Source organism: Carlito syrichta, unplaced genomic scaffold (genome assembly GCF_000164805.1).
Source record: "Carlito syrichta isolate Samal-C Ts95f unplaced genomic scaffold, Tarsius_syrichta-2.0.1 Scaffold169767, whole genome shotgun sequence".
NCBI classification, from domain to species: Eukaryota; Metazoa; Chordata; class Mammalia; order Primates; family Tarsiidae; genus Carlito; species Carlito syrichta.
In genome coordinates, this window is record NW_007113863.1 from 32,981 (window position 1) to 53,609 (window position 20,629).

A 20,629-nucleotide genomic window follows, 5' to 3' on the forward strand; every position below is an offset into this window, starting at 1 on the left:
TTGCAGTCTCGCAGGGCCTGGCCAGTTGGTGCCGGCTGCGACCAGCATTGCCCAGATGCTGTCTGCTGAATCAGGGTCTGCATGTTGACAAAATCCCTGGGTGATGCTCACTGGAGACTGGCTACTAGATTTGAGCCCCAGCTCCCTACTTACTAGCTGTGCAACCTTAGTCAAGTTACTTCATCTCTCTGAACCTCATCATCTGCAAAATGGGTCTGGTAAAAATTCTTGCCCTGAGAAGATTAATAATTCAAATTAAAGTCCATGATGTGTGTGGACAAGGCAGTGAGCCCAGTGAGTGGGACCCAGACTGTGCCCACCAGTTAATGGTGCTGCTACAATTGCTGTCTCTGCAAGTCATGCTTCCTCTCTGGGAAGATGGGAGATGTTTTCTCCATCTGTGCAATGGGTCTGTTGACCCCTGCCCCACCTTCCTCATGAGGTAGTTGCTCGACAAGAAGGTGAGTGAGGCCTGGGGTGCTGTGCTGCTTTCCCAAGGGCCTGTCCGGGACATAAGGTAGGGTAAGAGGACCCTGGGTGCTATGTCCAAGGGAAAAGACGTGTCCTGCTGTTGCTGTGAGCCATGGTAGCTGGACTGGATCCAGTGGCCAAGCTGTAGCCAGGGCCAGTCTCCTGTAACTGCTCTGCTGAGTGGGCTTGAGTACCCTCTCCTCTTAGAGTAGCATGGCCTGGGGAGATGATTCGGCTTGGGGCCTGTGTCCTGGCCTTCAGCTCTCTCCCGCAGGGCAGGGGTGGGGTGGCCTGGGACCTTCTTCCCACTTGGAATTCCTGTCTCTAGCATTGGGCCTGTTGTTTTGGGCCAGAAGTGGCCTGGGGCTGGACTTGCCCTTGATGGAGTGGGTGACCCTGGGCAAATGGCTTGTATGGGGGCCTCAGTTTCCCCATCTGAACAATGGGGGGGCTCCAGTGAGATGATCTCCCAGGTTAGGCCCCAGAGATGGACCACACCGTGGTGCCCATGCAGATTCCAGCCTAGCAGCTACTGTGGGGCTGGTAAAGGCCAGAGAGAACAGGGAGAGGGAGGGCATGTGTCCTCCGGGAACCCTGGCCAGGGCCGTCCGTGTGGGGGAGAGGAGGAATTTTCCTCTGTGTGTGCAAACAGTATCGTTTTCTCTTGTTTCCAAAAGCTGGTGACGTAACCAACTCTCCGTCCATCCCTCCCCTCTGGCCTATTTTTAGCTGGCCCCAACAGTATCCTAAAAGGCTTCCAGACTGCCTTGTTCCCAGGCCACTGGGAGGGTGGCAGTGGGGCGAGGAAGGGGAGAAACCATCCCAAGATGGAGGGGAGAAGGAACCTACTCCCATGTCCTCCGTGAGGCAGGGGACTCTGTTGGGGGAGCCAGGTTGAGGCCTTGGCTTTGGAGGTTCCTGGGTCTATGGGGAGCTCCGCCGGGGGATTCTGAGCTGAGTCTGAAGTCGCCCCACTGGGGTTTGAGTACTGGCTCCACCTAATCTCTCCTTGACCTTGGGCTCGTGTCTCTGTGCCTTGCTTTCTCCACCTGTAAACTGGGGATAATGGCAGTACCCATGCCAGAGGGTTACTAGGAGGGCTGAGTTGCTTCACGAAGAACAGTGCCTGGCACAAAGGCAGTCCTAGTAGAGTTATCCTGGTATTGTCATCATCCTTCGACCCTGGGAACCACTCCTTCCCCTTCCTGCAGTGAAGGCTGGGGGTACTGAAGCCTCTTGTACCTTCCCCCCATCCTTTCCTGTTGGGCTTCCACCAATACTCATGTGAAAGAAATAATACACAGAAAGCCGATGTAATAAAGCAGACCTGGGTTTGAGTTCCAGCCTCACCCACTGATTAGCTGTGTGTCTCTGGGCAAAATGTTTAACCTCTCTGAGCCTAAGTTTCCACATCTGTTAAGTGGGATAATAACACCAAAGTAGGAGATTTCTGTGCTGGTTTGGGCAAGCTGCAGGACGACAAGATTGCAATGCTACAAGATTGCAATGCTTAGCACAATGAAGATTGCAATGCTTAGCACAATGAAAGTTTGTTTCTTGTGGTGCAAAAAAGCCCCCCTGGGGTGGAGCCCACTGCAGCCAAGTTCCTAAGGACCAGCTTTGCCACCGCATCCTGCTGCAACAGCAGGAGCAATAGAGCTTGCACAGCACTTTACAGTTTGCAGGAAGGCAGGGCGGCAGTCCCTCCTGCCTTTGTCTCCACAGCGTGGGGCTCATGCCTCTGTTGTGGCACTTGTCACCACCACCTGGTACTCTGGCTGTGCAGCAGCCCAGCTGTCCTCACCCCGCATCCCGAGACTGGGAGCTCTCAGAGGGGCAGGCAGGGATGGATGCACCAATGCATCTTTTTTGCCCACCCTGGAGCAGGCCCAGCATGGGTGTGGGCATAGTGTCTGAGGGCCGGACTGGCATGGGGAGCTCACCCTCTGATCGCCTGTTTTTCTTGACTTTTGCAGATGGGAGGAGGAGCTCGCCAAACGCATGAACCTTCAGACCATGGTGGACACGCTGCAAGAGGTAAGAACCTCAGTGGTCCTACCCGGGGAGATGTGGGGGAGCCACGTGGACAAGGGCTCAATCTTCATGTGACCAAGCTGGGAAATCCCTGCACAGCCCCTGCTGTGTGTGACCTCCTGCTGCCTCAGTCTTTCCTCTGTGGGGCTGAGAGGTGTCTTTGGCATCCTCTGCTTGGAAGCCAAGACTGGACCAGCTTAGTGTTGCAGAAAAGCTCTGATACAAGAGTTGGGGAGCTTGGGTCCAAGTCCTGGGGCTGCCCCTGCTGCTGGCTGAGCTGGGGCCAGTGTCTCCTCTCTCCGGCCTCTGTTTCTTCTCCTGAGGCTCAGACTAGGTGGTCTCTCAGCCAGCTTACGGGTGCCCTGAGCAGAACCAAATGCCCCAAGAGGGCTGGTGGACACATCACCAAGCTCTCCAAGGTGGGCATCGAGGATGCGCCTCCCTCTGTTCTGTCTGGTGGCTCTTTGTTCTGGGCTCTGCTACTCCCTGGCCTGTGGTGCACCCTGAGCAGCAGACTTTACCTTCTTGACCTCTGCTTTCCTTTTAGTCAAATGGGAACAAGCGTAGCGACCCCATGAAAGGCATGTAAAGTTCTTTCAAAACATTTTAAAAATTGCTTCCTGTATTTAACATGTTTATCTCCTAAGAAAGAGACAGGTTAAGATAATTATCAATATGTAGAAGGAAAAGGTTGAACGTCTTCCTTTCTTTTCTAAAAAAGAGTACTTTTTTCTTTACAAATATAATGTTTCATGGTCAACAATGAGGAAAAATCAGAAAAGCACAAAGAAAAGTTACCTACAGCTTCACCATTCCATGCTGATAAACTGGTGTGCAACCTCCAGTCTTTTTTGTGCAGACACACATTTTGCCCAGTACACGCACAGCCACACCCACTACAAGTATACATTAGGTTAATACACATGTCATTTTTGAGACCAGAGATGGTCAAATATTGGCAGTTGCATGTGGTTTGATCTCATATTTTAATATTGGGATCGCTTATTACATTAACTTGCTCTTTTTCTCAGTATCTACCATAGATTTTTCCATGTGATAAATACTCCTTTGAAAAGTGTTTTAAGGGCCTGGCAGGTGACTTAGGCCTGTAATCTTAGCACTTTGGGAGATGGAGGTGGGAGGATTGCTTGAGCCTAGGAGTTTGAGACATAGCCAGACTTCATCTCTACAAAAAAAAAAAAAAATTAGCCAGGCAGGGTGGTGCATACCTTTAGTTCTAGCTACTTAGGAGGCTGAGGCAGGAGGATCACGTGAGTCCAAGAGCTGGAGGCTGCAATGAGCCGTGATTGTGTACTCCAGCCTGGGTGACAGAGCAAAAACCCTGACGCAAAAAAAGAAAGGAAAAAAAAAAGATAGAAAGATGTTTTAAGCACTTGTAGGGCTCAGTGGGAAGCAGGCTGGGACGAGGTCCTTAGTGCCCTTCCCTGGCATGCAGGCACCCAGCCTGGGTAGACCCAGGTATCCAGTCCCTTCTACCTCCATGTACTCCGTCCCTCTAAGGCCTCCCCGTCTCCATTCCCGCAGGCGGCACAGGAGGCCGACGCCATCCAGGAGGAGATGAACGAGAAGATTGAGCGGCTCAAAGCTGAGCTGGTGGTGTTTAAGGGGCTCATGAGTGACGTAAGTGCCACCAGCCATCCCCGGCGTCATGACCTCCCCTACACCCATCATGCAAAGTGCTTTATTCACTCCGAGGCTCCAGCTCGGCTTCTAGTTAGAGTCCTGGCTGGCTGCGTTTGACGTGAGGATGACAGATGCATCGGATGCATCAGAGACCAGGCACCCTCCTCCTGTCCCCTCCCCACTTCCGCTGCCCTGGGTCTGAGTAGAGATGCATTAATCTGCCGCTTAACCCATCCTGCCCTCCGCCAGGCTCCCCGATGGTCTGTGTGTGTTGCTCTGACCCCTTTCCAGCTCGCCCAGATGAGGGCAGGCCTCGGTGTGTGGGTGCTGTGGGGCACTGGCTGGTCAGGGCCCGGTGTGGTCTGCTCTGGGCCTGGTCGGGAGACTCCCAGGCCTCCAGCAGCCTTGAGCAGGATTGCTTAGGAAAGTCAGGAGAGGCCAGCATGCATGTCCTTTTGACAACCCAGGGTCCCTCTGAGTGACTGTGGGGTGGGGGGAGCTGTTGGCAGCGAAGGCCTCCTTGCTGCTGGGGGCCTGTGTTTCCTGCCGCTTTCAAGCAGTGGGTGGTGCATGGGAGAGCCCTCCAAAAAGCAGAGGGAGCTGAAACGTGGGTGACTCGGCCTGGTGTGGCTCCTGGTGCCTAGGGCCTTGAGATTGGCTGTGGTTGGAAGAAGCCCCCAGGGACCAGCACTTCAGAAGGCTGAGGCAGGAGGATTGCTTGAGCCTAGGAGTTCGAGATCAGCCTGGGCAACATAGTGAGAACTGTCTCTGCAAAAAAATTTAAGAAGTTAGCTGGGAGTGGTGACACATGCCTGAAGTCCCAGGTCCTCGAGAGGCTGGGTCCAGGGAGACCCACCTGTGGTCCCTGGCAACACCCCACTGCCAGTGTGATGGGAATCCAGGAGAGATTGCTGCCTGGGCAGGAACTGCAGGTGGGGCATGGGTGGGAAGAGAAGGGATGTCTTTCCACAGCGGGAGTCTTTCTTTTTTCTTTGCTCTAACAAAACACACTGACCCTCTGTCTGCTGAGAGGATGCCTTCCAGCCCCTAGGGAGACCAGCCTATCCCCTCTGCGGGCACCAAAGCCCCCAGCCCCCAAGGCCCTCACTCCATCCCCACCCTGAGCAGTGCTGACGCAGTCCTTCACTCCCAGGAAAAGCCCAAGGCTCCTTCAGACTCCGGGGACCTCCCGCGCCACCACTGATACCTAGGGGCACCCCACCTCTCCCCCCCACCCCTCAGGCTTGCTCCATCCCTCGCTCATGTAACCCCTGCTGTCCTCCCTGCAGCCCATGACAGACCTGGACACAAAGATCCAAGAAAAGGCCATGAAGGTGGACATGGACATCTGCCGTCGAATCGATATCACGGCCAAGCTGTGCGATGTCGCACAGCAGCGGAACTCGGAAGACGTGTCCAAGATCTTCCAGGTGATTAGGGCCTCCCTGCTCACCAGCCAACCCCGCCTTCCCAAAGTAGTCCAGGCCTCCACCTGTGCCTAGCCAACCCCTCTCTTCCTTGATGTCCCGCTCACTCCCCTTCCCCGAGGTAGCGTGACCCAATCCTTTGCTCCCCCGCCAGGAATGTAGAATCAGGGTGCGTCTGACTCCACCAGCAAGCTAGACCGATTCACCCACAGGATAAAGGCCCGAGGCCTGGGGCTGGTGTGTTATACGCAAGGAAGGGGCAGAGAAGGGCTGGAACTCAGGTCTCCTGACCCTCCAAGCTGGGTCCACCAACCCCACTCTACACACTGCCCTGCTTCCTGCCTCTTCCTCTGGATGCCAGAACTGGGCATCACCCCCACGGGTGGGGAGCCCTGGCCAGGCTGTGGGGAGAACTGGGGGTGCTGGCCTGAGCCCTGGCAGATGGGCCTCAGAATTCCAAGGAGGAGTCGGCCTTTGACCATTTTTCATTCCCCCCAAAGAGGCTCTCGATACCCCCCCGACCTAACGTGCCAGTGTGGGTGCCCCCGAGAGACGGCGACCAGGTTAGCGGCAGTGAGGCTGTCCTGGGAGCGGGCGTGGTGCTGGTCCCGCCGAATGAGGCACATGTCATTCTCCGAAGCTGCTTCTGGAGTGTGGGGTTGTGGTTTGGCTTTTGCTTGAACCCAGGTGACCTGGTGTGTTGTCGCTCTATGTGTGTGACTTTGGACGTAGCCAGGCCGGGTCTGGGCCCTCTTCCCACCCCCATGCCTTCTGCTGCCCCTCTGCTGGGAGCAGGGAGACCCACGCAGCCTGCATTTGCTCGTGGTGTGTCAGCTTGGAGTGGAAGCTTGGTGACCCTTGGGCTGCCCGTCTGGTGCCTTTGCATGTGAGCAGGAGGGCTCTGGGCAGCATGGAGCTGTGGTGGCCTTTGTCAGGAATTCTTTGTCTCTCTGGCTGGCTCTGAGACTTCCCAGGTGACTTCTGGGCCCTGGTATGACCCGCCTCTCTCCCCAGGTCCTGGGGCTGCGTCTCTGGTGAAGGTGCGAGCTGAGCCAAGCCAGCCCTGGGCCACCCAGGGCAGGGAAGGGTCCAGGCGTCTTTGTCCTCCACCCCGCATGCCTCCCCCTCATGCTTCCTGCCAATGCTGCCTGCTTCTTAGAGGACCTGCACGCCTTTCCCAGCAGTGGCTGACCTCAGCCACACTCATCATTCTGTGAGATGCCGCCTCCATTCCCAGTACCCCCCCATTCCAGCCGAACCCCCCAGTTACCATGCCTGCCTCCTTTCTGGTTCAGGTGGTCCCCAAAAAGAAAGAGCGCAAGGTGGCTTCGGACGATGACATCTCTGAGCAGGATGGGGAGGTGAACCGGTTCTCAGAGGACGAGGTTGGCTCCATGAACATCACGGACGAGATGAAACGCATGTTTAACCAGCTGTGAGTGTCCCCGCTGTCCCCACACTCTCCATCTCCCCAGATCCGGGCAGGGCTGGTGAAACCGAGGTCTGGGCTGAACGTAGCCCACGGTACGGTGTTCTGGAAAGATCTGGGATCATTTTCAACATTTATAATTTGGGAAGTTTCCTATTTTCAGCATCTCTCGGAAGCTTGAGAGGAAGGTATCACTGGGCCTGTGGCACAGTTGACAAGGCTGGGCTTTCTCTTTCCTTTCCTTTAGAAAGCATCCCTCAAGAAAATGAGTGGGAGGAGAGAATTGCTTCAGCAGAGACCCGGCATCTTGACCCTCAGATGCTGGGTCTGAGCTTTCCTTTCCTTGGCCGTGTGTAGAAGTGTCTGTGTCTGTTAATGTCATGAATGGACCCAGAAAAGACAGCGGCCATGGTTGTCTTATTTGTGGGCTATTCTTTTATTTTTATTTTTATTTTGAGTTGGAGTCTCACTCTGTCGCCCAGACTGGAGTGCAGTGGCCGCTCCCGGCCACCGCAGCCTCGACCTGCTGGGCTCCGGCGATCCTTCTGCCTCAGCCTTCCGAGTAGCCAGAATTACAGGTGTGCGCTACCATGCCCGGCTGATTTTTTGATTTATTGTAGAGATGAGGTCTCACTGCCCAGACAGGCCTCAAACCCGTGGGCTCAGGCAATCCACTCACCTCAGCCTCCCAAAGGCACGGAATTACAGGCTGAGCCACCGAGCCCAGCTTGTGGGCTATTCTTGATCGGACCTTAGACAATCTCCCCCGCTAGTTTCCTTCTGATGGACTGGCCAAGGGACCACATGGGTTGTAGAAATGGCCCCTGCCATTCACACGGAGCATGCTTCATAAATGTCACCTTGCTGACTCCAGACAGGGCTGTCCCTCCCCCTTTGTAGGGAACAGAGATTCTGAGAGGGGAAACAACTTGGCCAGGACCACTCAGCTGACACCTGGCTGAGCTAGAGGACTCAGAGCCAGGCCTGTCTCTCCCTGTGGTGTGTCCTTACTGGGAGGTGCTTCTCGGGGGACAAAGTCTGGGCTGGGTGTGGTCAGTCATAGAAGAGACACCTGGTACCAGCTCTTGGAAGCTGGTAGTGTGCCTGTCTGCTCACTCCAGGTTTAGTGATGTGGCATTAGAAGCTTAAATTTCCCACTGCAGGAAATTGGCAAATGCCACCAATAAGGCTGGGAGTGTTGGCTTACACCTGTAACTCCAGCACTCTGGAAGGCTGAGGCAGGAAGATTGCTTGAGCCCAGCCTGGGCAATATAGTGAGACTCTGTCTCTACAAAAAATAAAAAAAATTAGGCAGGCATGACAGTACGTACCTGTAGTTCCAGCTACTCCAGAGGCTGAGGTGGGAGGATCTTTTGAACCCAGGAGTTGGAGGCTGCTGTGAGCTGTGATTGTGCCACTGTACTCCAGTCTTGGTGACAACATGAGATCCTGACTCAAAAAAAACAAAACAAAATGCCACCAATCAGAGCTCTGGAAGGTTCTGCCACCTCCAAGAAGCCCTTCAGGGTGGGCAAACTCCATTTAGCAGATGCCTCTGACATCATACTTGCTTCAAAAGCCAGGGGCATGGGCCTCGCCTAACCTTCCAACAAAGTTTCAAGGCTGCCTCAGTATTGCGTAGCGTGGTGATCTCTCCACCCAGCCCTTCAATGTACAGATGAGGAGACAGGCTCAAAGATGGCACGAGAGGAGTTAGGATGAAACCAGGTCCCCAAAAGCTGGGTCCCCAAGGAGTTACGGCAGAGCCAGGCCCCCAGCTCTCTGTCTAGTGTAGTAGTCCCTATACCAGCTGTCTTCATGCTTAGAAGTGACTCCCCTCTTCTGCCTCTGCTGCTTCCTCTCCCCTCTTTGGTCCCCACGCCAGGCTGATCATGAGGGAGATAAGAGTCAGGAGCAGTAGTCGGAACTGGGTGGGAACGGCGGTTCTTTTGCCTGACACTTCCTGGACCTGCCATTCCCTCGAAACAGAACTGAGATGGGGGCTGTATTTTAGGGGGTTTGCTATTTGAGAGTACTAAGGAGACCTCTAGATTTTTTATTCATCTTTTGACACACCCCCAATCTCATGCTTATATCATTTGCCGACAAGAGGGGCTTTTGGAAAGAACCAGTGGTTGGGTTCAGGTTTTCTGAACATCGACCTGGGCATTTCTCATGTGCCTTGGGGACCTCAACTGGATTCATTTGGTTGAATTAAAGGACTTATCTGAAGAAATTGTCATCCCTGTTCTTATAACATCCCCAGGGAATCATTAAGCTTACCAGGACTGGAGTAAGCTACAAAGGGACACATCCTGAGTGTGACCCCAGCGGGGGCTGTACTTGCCACGGCTCCTGCGTGTAGCAAGAGCATTTAGATCCAAGTCAGGCAAGAGCAGGCTGCAGAGATGGGTGCCAGTGTGGACAGATCTGGATTGGGTTCTGTATCCAGTTAGAGTTATCTGGTAGTAAAGTCACCTATATTAAAAAAAAAGTCCTCTGATAATTTTGATCGCCCCCCCCCACTTCTGCCATTCTGCATTTCTGGGTGAGGCAGCTGACCCCTCCCTAGGCGGGTCTCTGGGCCTCTCCCAACATTTCCGCCAGCTGTAGCCAGGACCCAGCGATGCTGCCCCAGGCCAGTTCCAGCGAAGTCTTTGAATGATGCACAGTGTCAGGGCTGTGCTTTGTTTTGATCCACGTCGGTTGCTTGGACTTCATTCATACCTGGGAGGAGAGGAGAAGCTCCCCATTTTCCCTGCCCCCGGGGCCAGCCCTCCTCCGCCCCCACCTGTGCCCTTTTCAGTCCCTTCTCCTGCCTGTCTTCCAGTCCTTTCCGGCTTCCCGTCCCTGGGCTGGGGTTTCCTTCAAGTCCTGATATGGGGAGGAAGTGAAGTCAGGAGTCGAGTATGTGATGCGGAGACGGGTGGACCCTGGAGGCTTTCTCCGTGTCAGCCTCTCCAGCATCCGCCCCCCAGCTCTGTACCCTGCTGGACTCACGGACCCATCTATAGGCACCCACGGGAACTGCTTCTGGCGGGAGCAGCCCAGTCTGCCTTCAGGGGACACTCAGGCAGTTTTTGAACCAGATGTCCTTCTGGGGCCCTGCCCAGGGTTCCTAGCCCAGTTTGTAGTCCTCTGGTTGAGAGCAGTGCCTTTATCCAGGGAGAAGGTGTAGGCAGTGGAGAGAGCCCTGGGGTGGGAGTCTGGACCGATCCATACCATCCTGTGTTGCTGGTTAACAGAGTCAAGTGATTTCACTCCTGCAGATGCAGCCTTCTCTTTGAATATTGGATGTGTTGGGTGGAATGATCTTTAGGCCTCCTTCAGTTGGGGTAACCAGTGCATCTTGGGAAGCCCCTTAGAGTCCCAGGCAAACCTGGACAGTTGGTCACTCTACTTCCAGTTCTAGCCAAGAGGGAGGCCCTGAAATCACTTAGGCTTTGAATTCAAGTCCAATTTCTAGCATGTGTGGGTCTGGAAGACCACCTAATCCCTCTGTGCCTCAGTTTCCTCACCTGTAAAATAGGAATGATAATTATGCTTACCTTATGGGATTGTTGTGAGGGTGGAATTGGTTGCATTTTAATATATGCTTAGTGGTCAGTCCACTGCCCAGTACATAAGGGTGTTTGGTGATGTCTTGATGCAGAGGAAAAAGCTGTGGGAAATAGTTCTGGCATTCTAGCCCCAGTTTCTGCTACGTGCCAGCCATGTGGCTGTAGACAAGTGAGTTTTCCTTTCTGAGTTACAATTTTTTCATCTGTAAAATGGGAATAAGCTCAGCCTTTCCAAGTTGCAGAGACAATGATAAATCATCACACGCAAAGTAAGGGCTCAAGAAATAGCTGTTAAATGAATGACGGGAACCACAGAATTGAACTTGAGAAGAAAATGCCTTTAGTTCCCATTGCTTAAAGCCTGGTGTCTTTAAATATATGCATCTTAATTGTACAAATAGTACATACGTTCTATATTTTAAAAGAGTTTTTGCATAAGGTGAATGTCCCCTCTGGTCACCACCTCTGTCTTCTTTGAGGGCAGCCTTATAGGGATATACCCCTGGACAGCTGCCCCTTTCTGTCCCCTGCATGCTCCCTAGAGCCTGGCTTCTGTTCAGTCATGCCCTCCGGTGTCACCCACAGGCGGGAGACCTTTGACTTTGATGACGACTGTGACAGTCTGACGTGGGAGGAGAATGAAGACACGCTTCTGCTCTGGGAGGATTTCACCAACTGCAACCCGACCATCGACCTGCAGGGCGAGGTGAGCCCAAGCCTGGCTTCCCAGCAGCTGGAGGTCTAGGGGCACCCCCTTTCAGTGATCCCTCACCCCTGTTCTTTTCCAGAAGCCCCTACCACCCAGCTAAATTGTCGCCTTTGTTCTATTTCCCCAGCAAGAGGAAAACTTGGGCAACTTGATCCATGAGACTGAATCCTTCTTCAAGACAAGAGACAAGGAGTACCAGGAGACGATAGGTCAGATCGAGGTGAGGGCTCGGGCCATGGAGCCCACCATGGTGCTCTCCTGAGGTCCACACGGTTGAGGTGTTGGTGGTCAGATGCCCCAGTGGGTGGGCAGGGGCTGAGAGAGTAGGGTAGGCGCAGGGTTGGGAGTCAGGAGGCCTACTGATCCCTGCCTGAAGCTGGGCAAGTCACATCCTTCTTAGGGTCTCACTTTCCTAATTTGTGAAATGGGGATGGTGATCCCTAACTATCCCAGAGAGTTAAAAAAAATACTTGTGCCGGGCTCGGTGGCTCAGCCTATAATCCTGTGCCTTTGGGAGGCTGAGGTGAGTGGATTGCCTGAGCCCGCGGGTTTGAGACCCGCCTAGGCAACTTGGCGAGACCTCATCTCTACAATAAATCAAAAATTTGCCGGGCGTGGTGGCGCGTGCCTGTAGTTCCAGCTACTTGGAAGGCTGAGGCGGAAGAATCACCGGAGCCCAGCAGGTCGAGGCTGTGGTGGCCAGGAGCGGCCATGGCACTCCAGTCTAGGCAACTGAGTGAGACTCCAACTCAAAAAAAAAAAAAAAAACTTGTGAGATGATGGTCCATTCATAACCAGAACTGACAGTTGAGTGACAAGTGCACTAAGTACTCCCTCCCAGTACCCTTACCTCTGCTCTATATAGTAGGTACTGTGCACCCATTTTGCAGAGAAGATGAGGTTAAAAGAAACCAAGTGGCCGGGCTCGGTGGCTCAGCCTGTAATCCCACGTTTGGGAGGCTGAGGTGAGTGGATTGCCTGAGCCCGCAGGTTCGAGACCTGCCTGGGCAACTTGGTGAGACCTCATCTCTACAATAAATAAAAAAAAAAATCAGCCGGGCATGGTAGTGCACGCCTGTAATTCCAGCTACTTGGAAGGCTGAGGTGAGGCAGAAGGATCGCTGGAGCCCAGCAGGTCGAGGGTGCAGTGGCTGGGAGCGGCCACTGCACTCTAATCTGGGTAACAGAGTGAGACTCCAACTCAAAAAAAAAAAAAGAAACCAAGTGACTTGCCAAGGTCTCACAACTGGGAGGCAGCATTTGAGTCTAGTTCTGTCTGGCTGTGCACTTGAACCACTTCTATCAAAGAGAGTTACCACTATTATCATGCAGGAAGAAGGGAAGCCCAGAACCTTCTCTGGAAGGAGTCTAATAGAAGAGAAGGGTCAGAAACACGAAAGACACTTGAGGGCTTTTCTAATCCAGTCCATATAAAGGGGCCCAGAGATGCTGAGCTTGGTGTAATTCTCAGGACTAGGTGGGCTTATCAGGGCAGGGGTCCTGGGGTTGCTAAGCAACCATTCTGCTTTGGCCAGAAACCGTTCTAGAGGATGCAGACCAGTGTGGAGAGCAAAGGGTGAGGGAGTTGATGTCTGGGAGGCCTCGATGGGGCCACCACTGAGGGATCTGGCCGGAAGGTTGCTGAGGGTTCTGCCATGAGGATGACTTGCCCTCATCCTTGTCCCTGCTGACTCCTCCTAGTTGGAGCTGGCCACAGCCAAGAGTGACATGAACCGGCACCTGCATGAGTACATGGAGATGTGCAGCATGAAGCGCGGCCTGGATGTGCAGATGGAGACCTGCCGCCGGCTCATCAAAGGCTCTGCAGACAGGTACCTCTGTGCTTCCTCAGCGGGGAGTCCTTGGAGGGGAATTTCTGGGGCTTCAACGTACAGCCCGGTCACTTTCATCTTCCCAGCCCACCTGTCTGTCTGTTCATCTGTCCATCCATCCGTCCATCATCCATCCATCTACTTATTCACCCACCCATCCATCTATCCACCCATCCATCCATCCATCTGTTGGATAGTAGCACTTCTACTATGTGCTAGATGATTTACATATCTACCGTCATGCAACCCCCACCACAACCCTGCCCCCATTCGTTCAGCAGACATTTGTCAAAGGTCCGCTCTGTACAAGGCCTTGAGGGCCTGTCATGAACAACCCTGCACTCAAGAGCTTACTCCTCATTTTCTGTGGAGTTGGGAGGGGGGCAGGGCAGGCTCCTGTTTGTCTACAGGAATTTGTCTTCCTTTTCCATCTTCCAAACCAGACCCTGTCCCCAGGAGACTGACATGCGTCAGGCATAACACACACACAAAGACAGAGCCCTTGTCTTCAAGGGACACACAACCTTGTTGTGTGTCGTGCTGTTGACAGACATGCTGATAGCAAAATGAGCCGATACTTGGAACTAAACACAAATGTCTGTTGGTTGTGCTTGTTTTTCCAGTTGTGGCTCTTTTGCTGCACAAGAGGGAGGAAGTTCTGTGGGAGGCAGCACATGTGGGGCCTTGGCCTAGCCTGCCCTACCTTTAACGCCTTAAACCCCCTCAACCTGCCATTGGTATCACTGTATTCAGTTGGAGGAGCAGCACGTAGACAGGTTGAACAGCTGCCCACAGCCCCCAGCTTGTTGGAGATAGAGCCAGAATCCAGCTCCTGCTGTTAACCAGGATCCTGCGTGGCTTCCCTTTGAGCTGTGAGGCATTTGGGGTTTACTGAGTGCCTACTATGTGCCCAGACCTGTGTTAGTTGGTTGGAGGGTAAAAAACCAAGCTTGAGCCATGGTTCCTCTTCCAGGGGGCCTTGTCTAGAGAAGCCAACACACCTAGACCACTTAGAGGCTGGAGCCAGGGGTCAGTGTGTGGGCCTAAGGGATTCTGGGGAAAGTGGGGGAGGGCAGGGTCTTGGGGCAGGGCCCCCTCTGAGGGTAGATCGTACAGCAGTGGCTGTTCAACCTTCCCCCTCCTGAGCCTCAGGGCCAGAGCTGCTCTCTGAGTGTCCCCATCCTCTTGTGCTTCCCAGGAACTCCCCGTCCCCCAGCTCCGTGGCCAGCAGCGACTCAGGAAGCACAGACGAGATCCAGGATGAGTTCGAGCGTGAGGCAGATGTGGAGCCCATGGTCAGCTGATGACTGAGGCCCTGCGTGCCTGGAAGGCTCCTCGGAGTGGGGTGTGAGTCCTCACCACACAGACTTCCTATGGCCTCCCTTCTCTGGAGGCCTGAGGGACTGCTGCTTCCTTCCTTCCTTCCACACCACCCACCACCAACCGGTGCCCCTTCTCCACCCCCACCCACCCAAGGAATGGTGCTGTCAATTTCTATTGTTCTCCACATCACAAATGCAGACTTCTGTCCGGACGATGCAGTGTTAACTGTGCCTTTTCCCTAAGCTGAGCCACTTTGAGCTCAAAGAACTATTCCTAGCAGGTGTTTTTATATAAAATTCTAAGGCAAGGGCCAGGGCCCTGTCGTGATGTCGTGTGGTTTTCTGCCATCCCACCTGCTCCTCTGATTGGCCGTGAGCTATGCCCTCCCTTCCTCTGTGGCCAGTGCAGACTGACCTGGGGCCTGGGGTGGCCTGCCTCCCCCCTGGGGAGGGGCCCTTTGCCTCTGAAACCTTTCCAGGCCTGGTCGGGGACCAAATTTTCTCACTCCCTGAAAGAGAACAAGGTAGAAGAAAGGGAGGGAAGACAAATTTTTATTTTCTTTCTGGCTCAAGTGGCAAAGTGGAGGGACAAGGCACTGTGAGGGAAGGTGGAGCCTCACTGTGTTTAAACTACTATGCAAAAAACAAAAAAACAAAAAAAGCAGCTTGCCTTATATCATTGTGGAAGGTCAGCCCTCCCCCAGACCCCTGGTGTCCCCCGGAACTGGGAGGGAGGCCCAGGTTAGGCGATCTCTCTCACAGCCTCCAAAGTGAGCACTGACTGGGGAGTGGGTTCAGCCGAGGTTGGTAATGAGTCCGGGGTCCCCACAAGGGCCCAGCCCACCTGACTGCTTGCTGTCTTTAGGGCCTCTGTGGGTCTAGGGCAGGGTGGGGGGTCTTTTATTACCCTGATGACTTGATGTGCTTCCCTCCCTTGCAGCCAACAGTAGGATGTTCTCCATCTATAATTTCTTTATGAAAAAGACTGAAGGGACCTGGCCTGGTCTCTGTTCCCTTCCACCAGCCTTGGGTTAGGACTACCCTGCAGTTGGCTGCTGGCAGGAAAGAGGCATCAGGCATCAGAAAGAGAAGAGGGCGGAGGCACTGGGGGCTGCTGGCGGAGTAGGAGCTCTAGCGAGGCCCATCCTTGCCCTGCTCACAGAGGCCTGCCAGCCTCCTGCCAGCGGTCACATGACTGACCAGCCGGGAGTTCTGAGCCGGTATCTCCCCAAGACTTGAATGGCTAGAGGGGGCCTGAGTTGAAGGGCGCTGTGTTGAGGCCACCCGCCAATTCTCAGCTAGGAGCCAGCAGAGCAGGCTTGGCTTATTATTATTGTTGTTACTATTATTATTTTAAATTTCTTTTTGTACCCTCTCCAGTGGTGGGGGTGCTGCCGATTTTGTTTTCGTTGGCCCAGGATCTCCCTCTGGTGGTCAAGAGAGCAAGAGAGCAAACTGTGCCCAAAATCTGTCTTGTTAGGAGGCTGGGCAGGCAGCTCTGGGTTTGTCTTTCCTCCCCAGGGTACCAGGGGTCTTTCTTTAAGGGTCTTCTCTCTCTTCCGTTTCCCCCACCTCTTTTACCATCTTAAAAATAATGTACATCATATTCATATATATGTATAGCAAGAGAGCGTGAGAGTGTGTTTGTGACTATGTGTGATGTAATTTATCAGAATTTGGTGGCCTTCATGAGTTTTTTTCTTTGTTTTGTTTTGCTGGGGGGACGACACCTCATGGATCCCCTATGGCAGTCTGGCTGCGGGGCTTCCGTGGTCAGCATCTCTTGTTAGCCAAACAGTCCCTTTTGGCAGGTACTTGGAGGGACGATGGTTTTGGAAGAGAGACAGTCTCTTTCCTCTCCTCCTCACTGACCCTTGTTCCAAAGGTTACAGGGTTCAAACATACCCAATTATTGTTGTTGTTGTTGTTTTATTTTTATTTTAACCAAAGGTTATCAGAGCCGGTTGGGCTTGGACCTCAGCTGCTGAAAAGATTTTCCGTTTCCACGAGGGCAGGAAAACGGCCATCCCATGGTCCCCTCCGTCCAGGGCTGAGGGAGGCATGGAACGTCGTGCTCTAGGAGTTGAGAGGGCAGGGTGGAAGTCTGCCCTGGGTTGTTCCTCAAGGTGGTGGAGGGTAACAGACATATCTTTAGAGTTAAGACAGGGGGCAGCGGTGTTAGGATTGGAAGTGACCATGGTTACCATGATGATTGGTGTCCAGTGGTATTCTTTTTTGCTTTCTCCCTTGTACACATAGGTCATTTGTCTCTGGGGACAAGGGTGCTCTGAATTTGTCTAGGGAGTTTGAGAGTGGCGGGAGCCAGAGAGAGATGCTGGCCGGAGAGTCCCCTCCTACTGGCTTTTAATATCTGCTCTCCTTCTTGGGGAGCGAGGATTTTGGGCAGGTGAGGGGAAAAGGATGATGGGCCCGTGTCCTGGGCTGGTTCCTGGGTCTGGCCTGACTTCCTGCCTCCCAGTCATGTGCTTTTTTCATTTAGTTGCCAGTGGGCACTGTTTGTCCCCTCGCCACGAGCCCACAGCTTGCCAAGAAAGACCCCAACGCTCCCTGGGGTAGTGCCACACTTAGCTGGGACAAATGGGTCTGCCCTTTGTAAAGCTGTAAATACTTAATTTTGATTTTCTATTTCTAAGCCCAGTGTCATATTGACATTGGTATTTTAGAATTGTTCTCAGATGGACTCTCCTGTACTGTCCTCACTCACTCTCCTGTTTTTGGGGGTTTTATACAGAGGACTAGGGAGGCAGGGCTCCCTGGATGGAAACACACACACACACACTCACTCACTCCTCTGAGACTTGAAACAGGACAAAAGATGATTAACAAGCAAGCACATTTTGCTTTCTTGTGGCAACATGTCTTGAGGTCTCTGAAGGACCAGTCAGCCCCTTGTGGACTTAGTTCAGATGACAGGGAGAATCTAACCACTTTGGCTTGGGGTGGGAGGAGAGGGGGTGGGGTAGGGTTGTATAAGGTGTAACTTAAGCTAAATGTAATCTATTTATAAAGCAAGAGACTCTCATCTATTTTTATGAAAGGAAAGGTTTTTTAATCTAGGGTAGGCAGTTGTGGTAGCCAAGCATCTTCCTGTGGACGAGTTGGTGCATGTTGCCCTGGGATTGAATATAATCGGTACCCCTTCCCCACCCCATCTTCCGTCCTTACGTGCAGGTGTCCCCACTTGTAAGCAGTTTTTGCAAAGTGTAGGTTCCACTTCACCCCACTGCCCTCTCTCCTGACCCCTCAGCTCCTTGGAAGTCTTGAGGGGGCACTTGTGGGGGTGGGTGGCTGCAGGGAATTCAGAATTGAGGTGGGGTGGAGAGGGGGCAGGGAGAGGTGGTAGGGGACAAGCCCTGGTTGGTTCCTCTCTGTCTGCCAAGATCCATCCCCACTTGGCTGCACTGGGAGAGGGTCGAGAGGCAGCAGAGTGTGGGTGGCAATGGGGCTGTTGGGTCCCAGGTCATCAGGCAGCTGGTGAAGGGGAAATGCCCTAAGAGGCCCATAGCCCAGCCCGGCTGTGCCTACTCCAGGCGAGGTCTGGGCTGCAGTCCTTCCCATGCTCCTGGGTGGGGGACCCAGTGCTACAGGTTTCCTCAGCCCTGGTTCCTTCCCCTGCTTGAGATGCCGAGTTCTGTCTCTAGAAAGAAGGGCCCTTTCCTGGAGCGGGGAGTCTAGAGGTGGCTAGGGTTGGGTACGGGTAAAGCCAGATTCCCTCTGGAAGGACATTTTCATGAGTGGAAGATTCCCAGGTGCAGAGTGGGCTGTGTGTGAGTCTTGGGCAAACACTTCACCATTTCCTGCTCCTTCCCAAGACCTCAGAGAATGAGGCAAAGCCCTCCCCTGCAACACCCCTCTGTGGACAATTTTTGCATCTACCTGATTTTTAGCCCCATCCAGGGAGACTTTATACCCCACGGTTCCATCCTGCCCCCTGTTGCTGTTTGCCCGCGGGGTCTAGTCTCACAGGGAAGGGGGGGGGTTCTACTCACTGAAAGACTACTGATCCTACCAGAAACCAACCTGTTTACTGTACTGTTGTAAATATCATGCCCTTTATATCCTGTATATTGGCTTCTTTTAAATAAAGTGAAATATCTTAGAATTGATGGTTTGTTTGTTTTTTTTAATTGAGGATGAGTCTGGTGATGGGGGAGGGGTAAGAGGACTGAGGGCCACATACACTCAGATAAACTCATTAGCTAATTAGTGATAAAATACATCACTAATTAGTGATAAAATACATCACTAAAATAACATCACCTGTTATTTGTGCCTCTCACAATAAATCTTTGGAAGAAGATAAAGCAGGAATTATTAAACACATTTTACTAAAGGTAAAGAGCAGGTCAGAGAGCTCACAGGCTGAATAACTGGTTTGGAATCAAGGTCCTTCTAAGCACAAAGCCCTCATTTCTCAAGCGCCTCCACTGTGCCAACAGGGGGCCAGCTTCCGGGCCTCTGGATCTGATACCGTTCAATGCTCCCGTCTTCCTGGTTAACAGCCACATCCAGGCAACATTGCCCCCGTGTGAACTGAGCCCACCTGACTGGAACCTTCCCCAAGGATGAAGACAAACAGCCACCACCAAGTCCAATTTGCTTCTTGACATTTCTAAGACTCGCACTTAGGTGGTTTCCCTTTCCTAGTCTCCATTTAAACACTTAAAACGTGTCTTAAATGGTATCGTCTGGAGGAAAAAGAGTGACCTGAGATGATTTTTTTTTTTCTAATCTCTCGCTGTCACCCAGGCAGGAGTGCAGAGGTTCAATCATAGCTCACTGCAGCCTCCAACTCCCGAGCTCAAGTAATCCTCCCACCTCGGCCTCCTTAGTAGCTTGGGACTACAGGTGCACACATCCATGAACGGATCACTTAAAACAATTTTTTTTTTCTTCTGTAGAGATAGGAGTCTCACAATGTTGCCCAGGCTAGTCTCAAACTCCTAGCCACAAGTGATCTTCCCAACCCTGGCCTCTCAAAGTGCTGGGATTACAGGCAGGAGCCACTGTGCCCAGTCTATCGGGCCATTCTGAAATGGGTAGTATGACCTCCATTTTACAGATGAAAAAACTCAGGCCAGGGCAAGATATATATACTCTGCCCACTGTCCTATTGGGAAACCAGAATTGGCGTTGGAACGGACACCTAAGCAGGTGCCCGGTTCACGCTGCTGGAGGAAATGGAAACAAATTAGAGCAGAGGGTGAGAAAAGCAAACGTTACGACTAGATCGGGTCCCTGAGACCTCATCATCAGAGACGACATCAGAATCCAGGTCTTGGGTAAAGGTCGGGCGTGCATCAAGCAAATGCCTTCTCGCAAAGAAGACGGAAATTTCCATACCGAGGAAACAGGCGCGGGAATAACTGGTTTTGCCGCCAGCGGTTTAGCGGGAAAAGCTAAGCATTGGCCGGCTGGGGTTCTAGCTTGTCCTGATCGTAATCTGCAAGGAAGCAGGCCCTGGGAAACTGGCCGGAAGGTGGAGGGCAGGCTCATCCCAGGGGCTGGCCGCGGTGTGACCCTGCCGGGTGGAACTCCAGTTTCCCACCCGTCTGCCTGCGGCAGAGGAGGGACCAAGACAGTCGCTGCACCTGACGCGAGCCCCGGCGGCCCGGCGCGGCGAGGGCTTCCGCTCCGCCGCAGCACGTGTCCCGTCCCAGCTCTCTCATTGGCTCGTTCTTTCCCCTCCCCCGGGCCTAGGAAGGCCGCTGCCAGGCCGGTCCGCTGATTGGCTCAGAGGCTTCCACGTGTCACTCTGATTGGTCGTTGGGGCTCACGCCCTCGCCTCTTCTGGGTCATACCCTAAAGAGAGGAGGGGAAAACGCTTACACGTCAGGACTTCGCTTTCTGATTCCCTAATCCTGTGCTACCTTAGGCCTCTATCATACCAAAATAGGACTAATTTTATTATCTGGAGGTAGATATACGGCGAGCTTTTCTGGCTCCGAGCTGGGAGGACAGGCGGGGTGATCTGGTCTCCCCTTCGTAGTGAAGTGGTGCGCTCCGGGCGGGGCCGGGCAGCCTGGAAGCGCCAGGCAGGACGCTCCCGCCCATAAGCCCGCCGCGAGCTCGAGATGCTGCCGCGCGTGTCCGCGCTCCGCCGCGCCCTGCTGACCCGCCCCTGGAGGGGGGTCGGGTGAGTGAGCACCCGCCCGGGGCGGCCAAGCGCGCACCTGCTGG

General features: G+C 53.4%; 2 protein-coding genes across 4 annotated transcripts in view; both read left to right on the top strand.

Annotated features, from left to right (window-relative positions):
- The first annotated feature begins 2,449 nt into the window (after positions 1 to 2,449).
- IFFO2 (intermediate filament family orphan 2) lies at positions 2,450 to 14,641 on the top strand. 2 transcript variants are annotated; one of them, XM_021709260.1, is made up of 8 exons: positions 2,450 to 2,508; positions 4,051 to 4,146; positions 5,439 to 5,579; positions 6,872 to 7,011; positions 11,151 to 11,271; positions 11,402 to 11,494; positions 12,976 to 13,106; positions 14,305 to 14,641. In XM_021709260.1, the coding sequence occupies exons 1-8, from the start codon at positions 2,473 to 2,475 to the stop codon at positions 14,408 to 14,410; spliced, it is 864 nt and encodes a 287-aa protein (XP_021564935.1). In that variant the 5' UTR covers positions 2,450 to 2,472; the 3' UTR covers positions 14,411 to 14,641. The 2 variants fall into 2 exon arrangements, with proteins under 2 accessions (XP_021564935.1, XP_021564936.1); XM_021709261.1 differs by lacking the exon at positions 5,439 to 5,579 and having other exon boundaries at positions 14,305 to 14,439.
- ALDH4A1 (aldehyde dehydrogenase 4 family member A1) overlaps positions 9,653 to 20,629 on the top strand; it is a 42,023-nt gene continuing 31,046 nt past the window's right edge. The window contains exons 1-3 of one of the 2 annotated variants that reach the window (XM_021709259.1): positions 9,653 to 9,658; positions 17,873 to 17,876; positions 20,507 to 20,585. In XM_021709259.1, coding sequence (XP_021564934.1) covers positions 20,524 to 20,585 — 62 coding nt within the window. In that variant the 5' untranslated portion in view covers positions 9,653 to 9,658; positions 17,873 to 17,876; positions 20,507 to 20,523. Of the gene's footprint in view, positions 9,659 to 17,872; positions 17,877 to 20,477; positions 20,586 to 20,629 lie in introns of those variants that run through there. The other variant, XM_008051331.1, reaches the window with a different exon arrangement.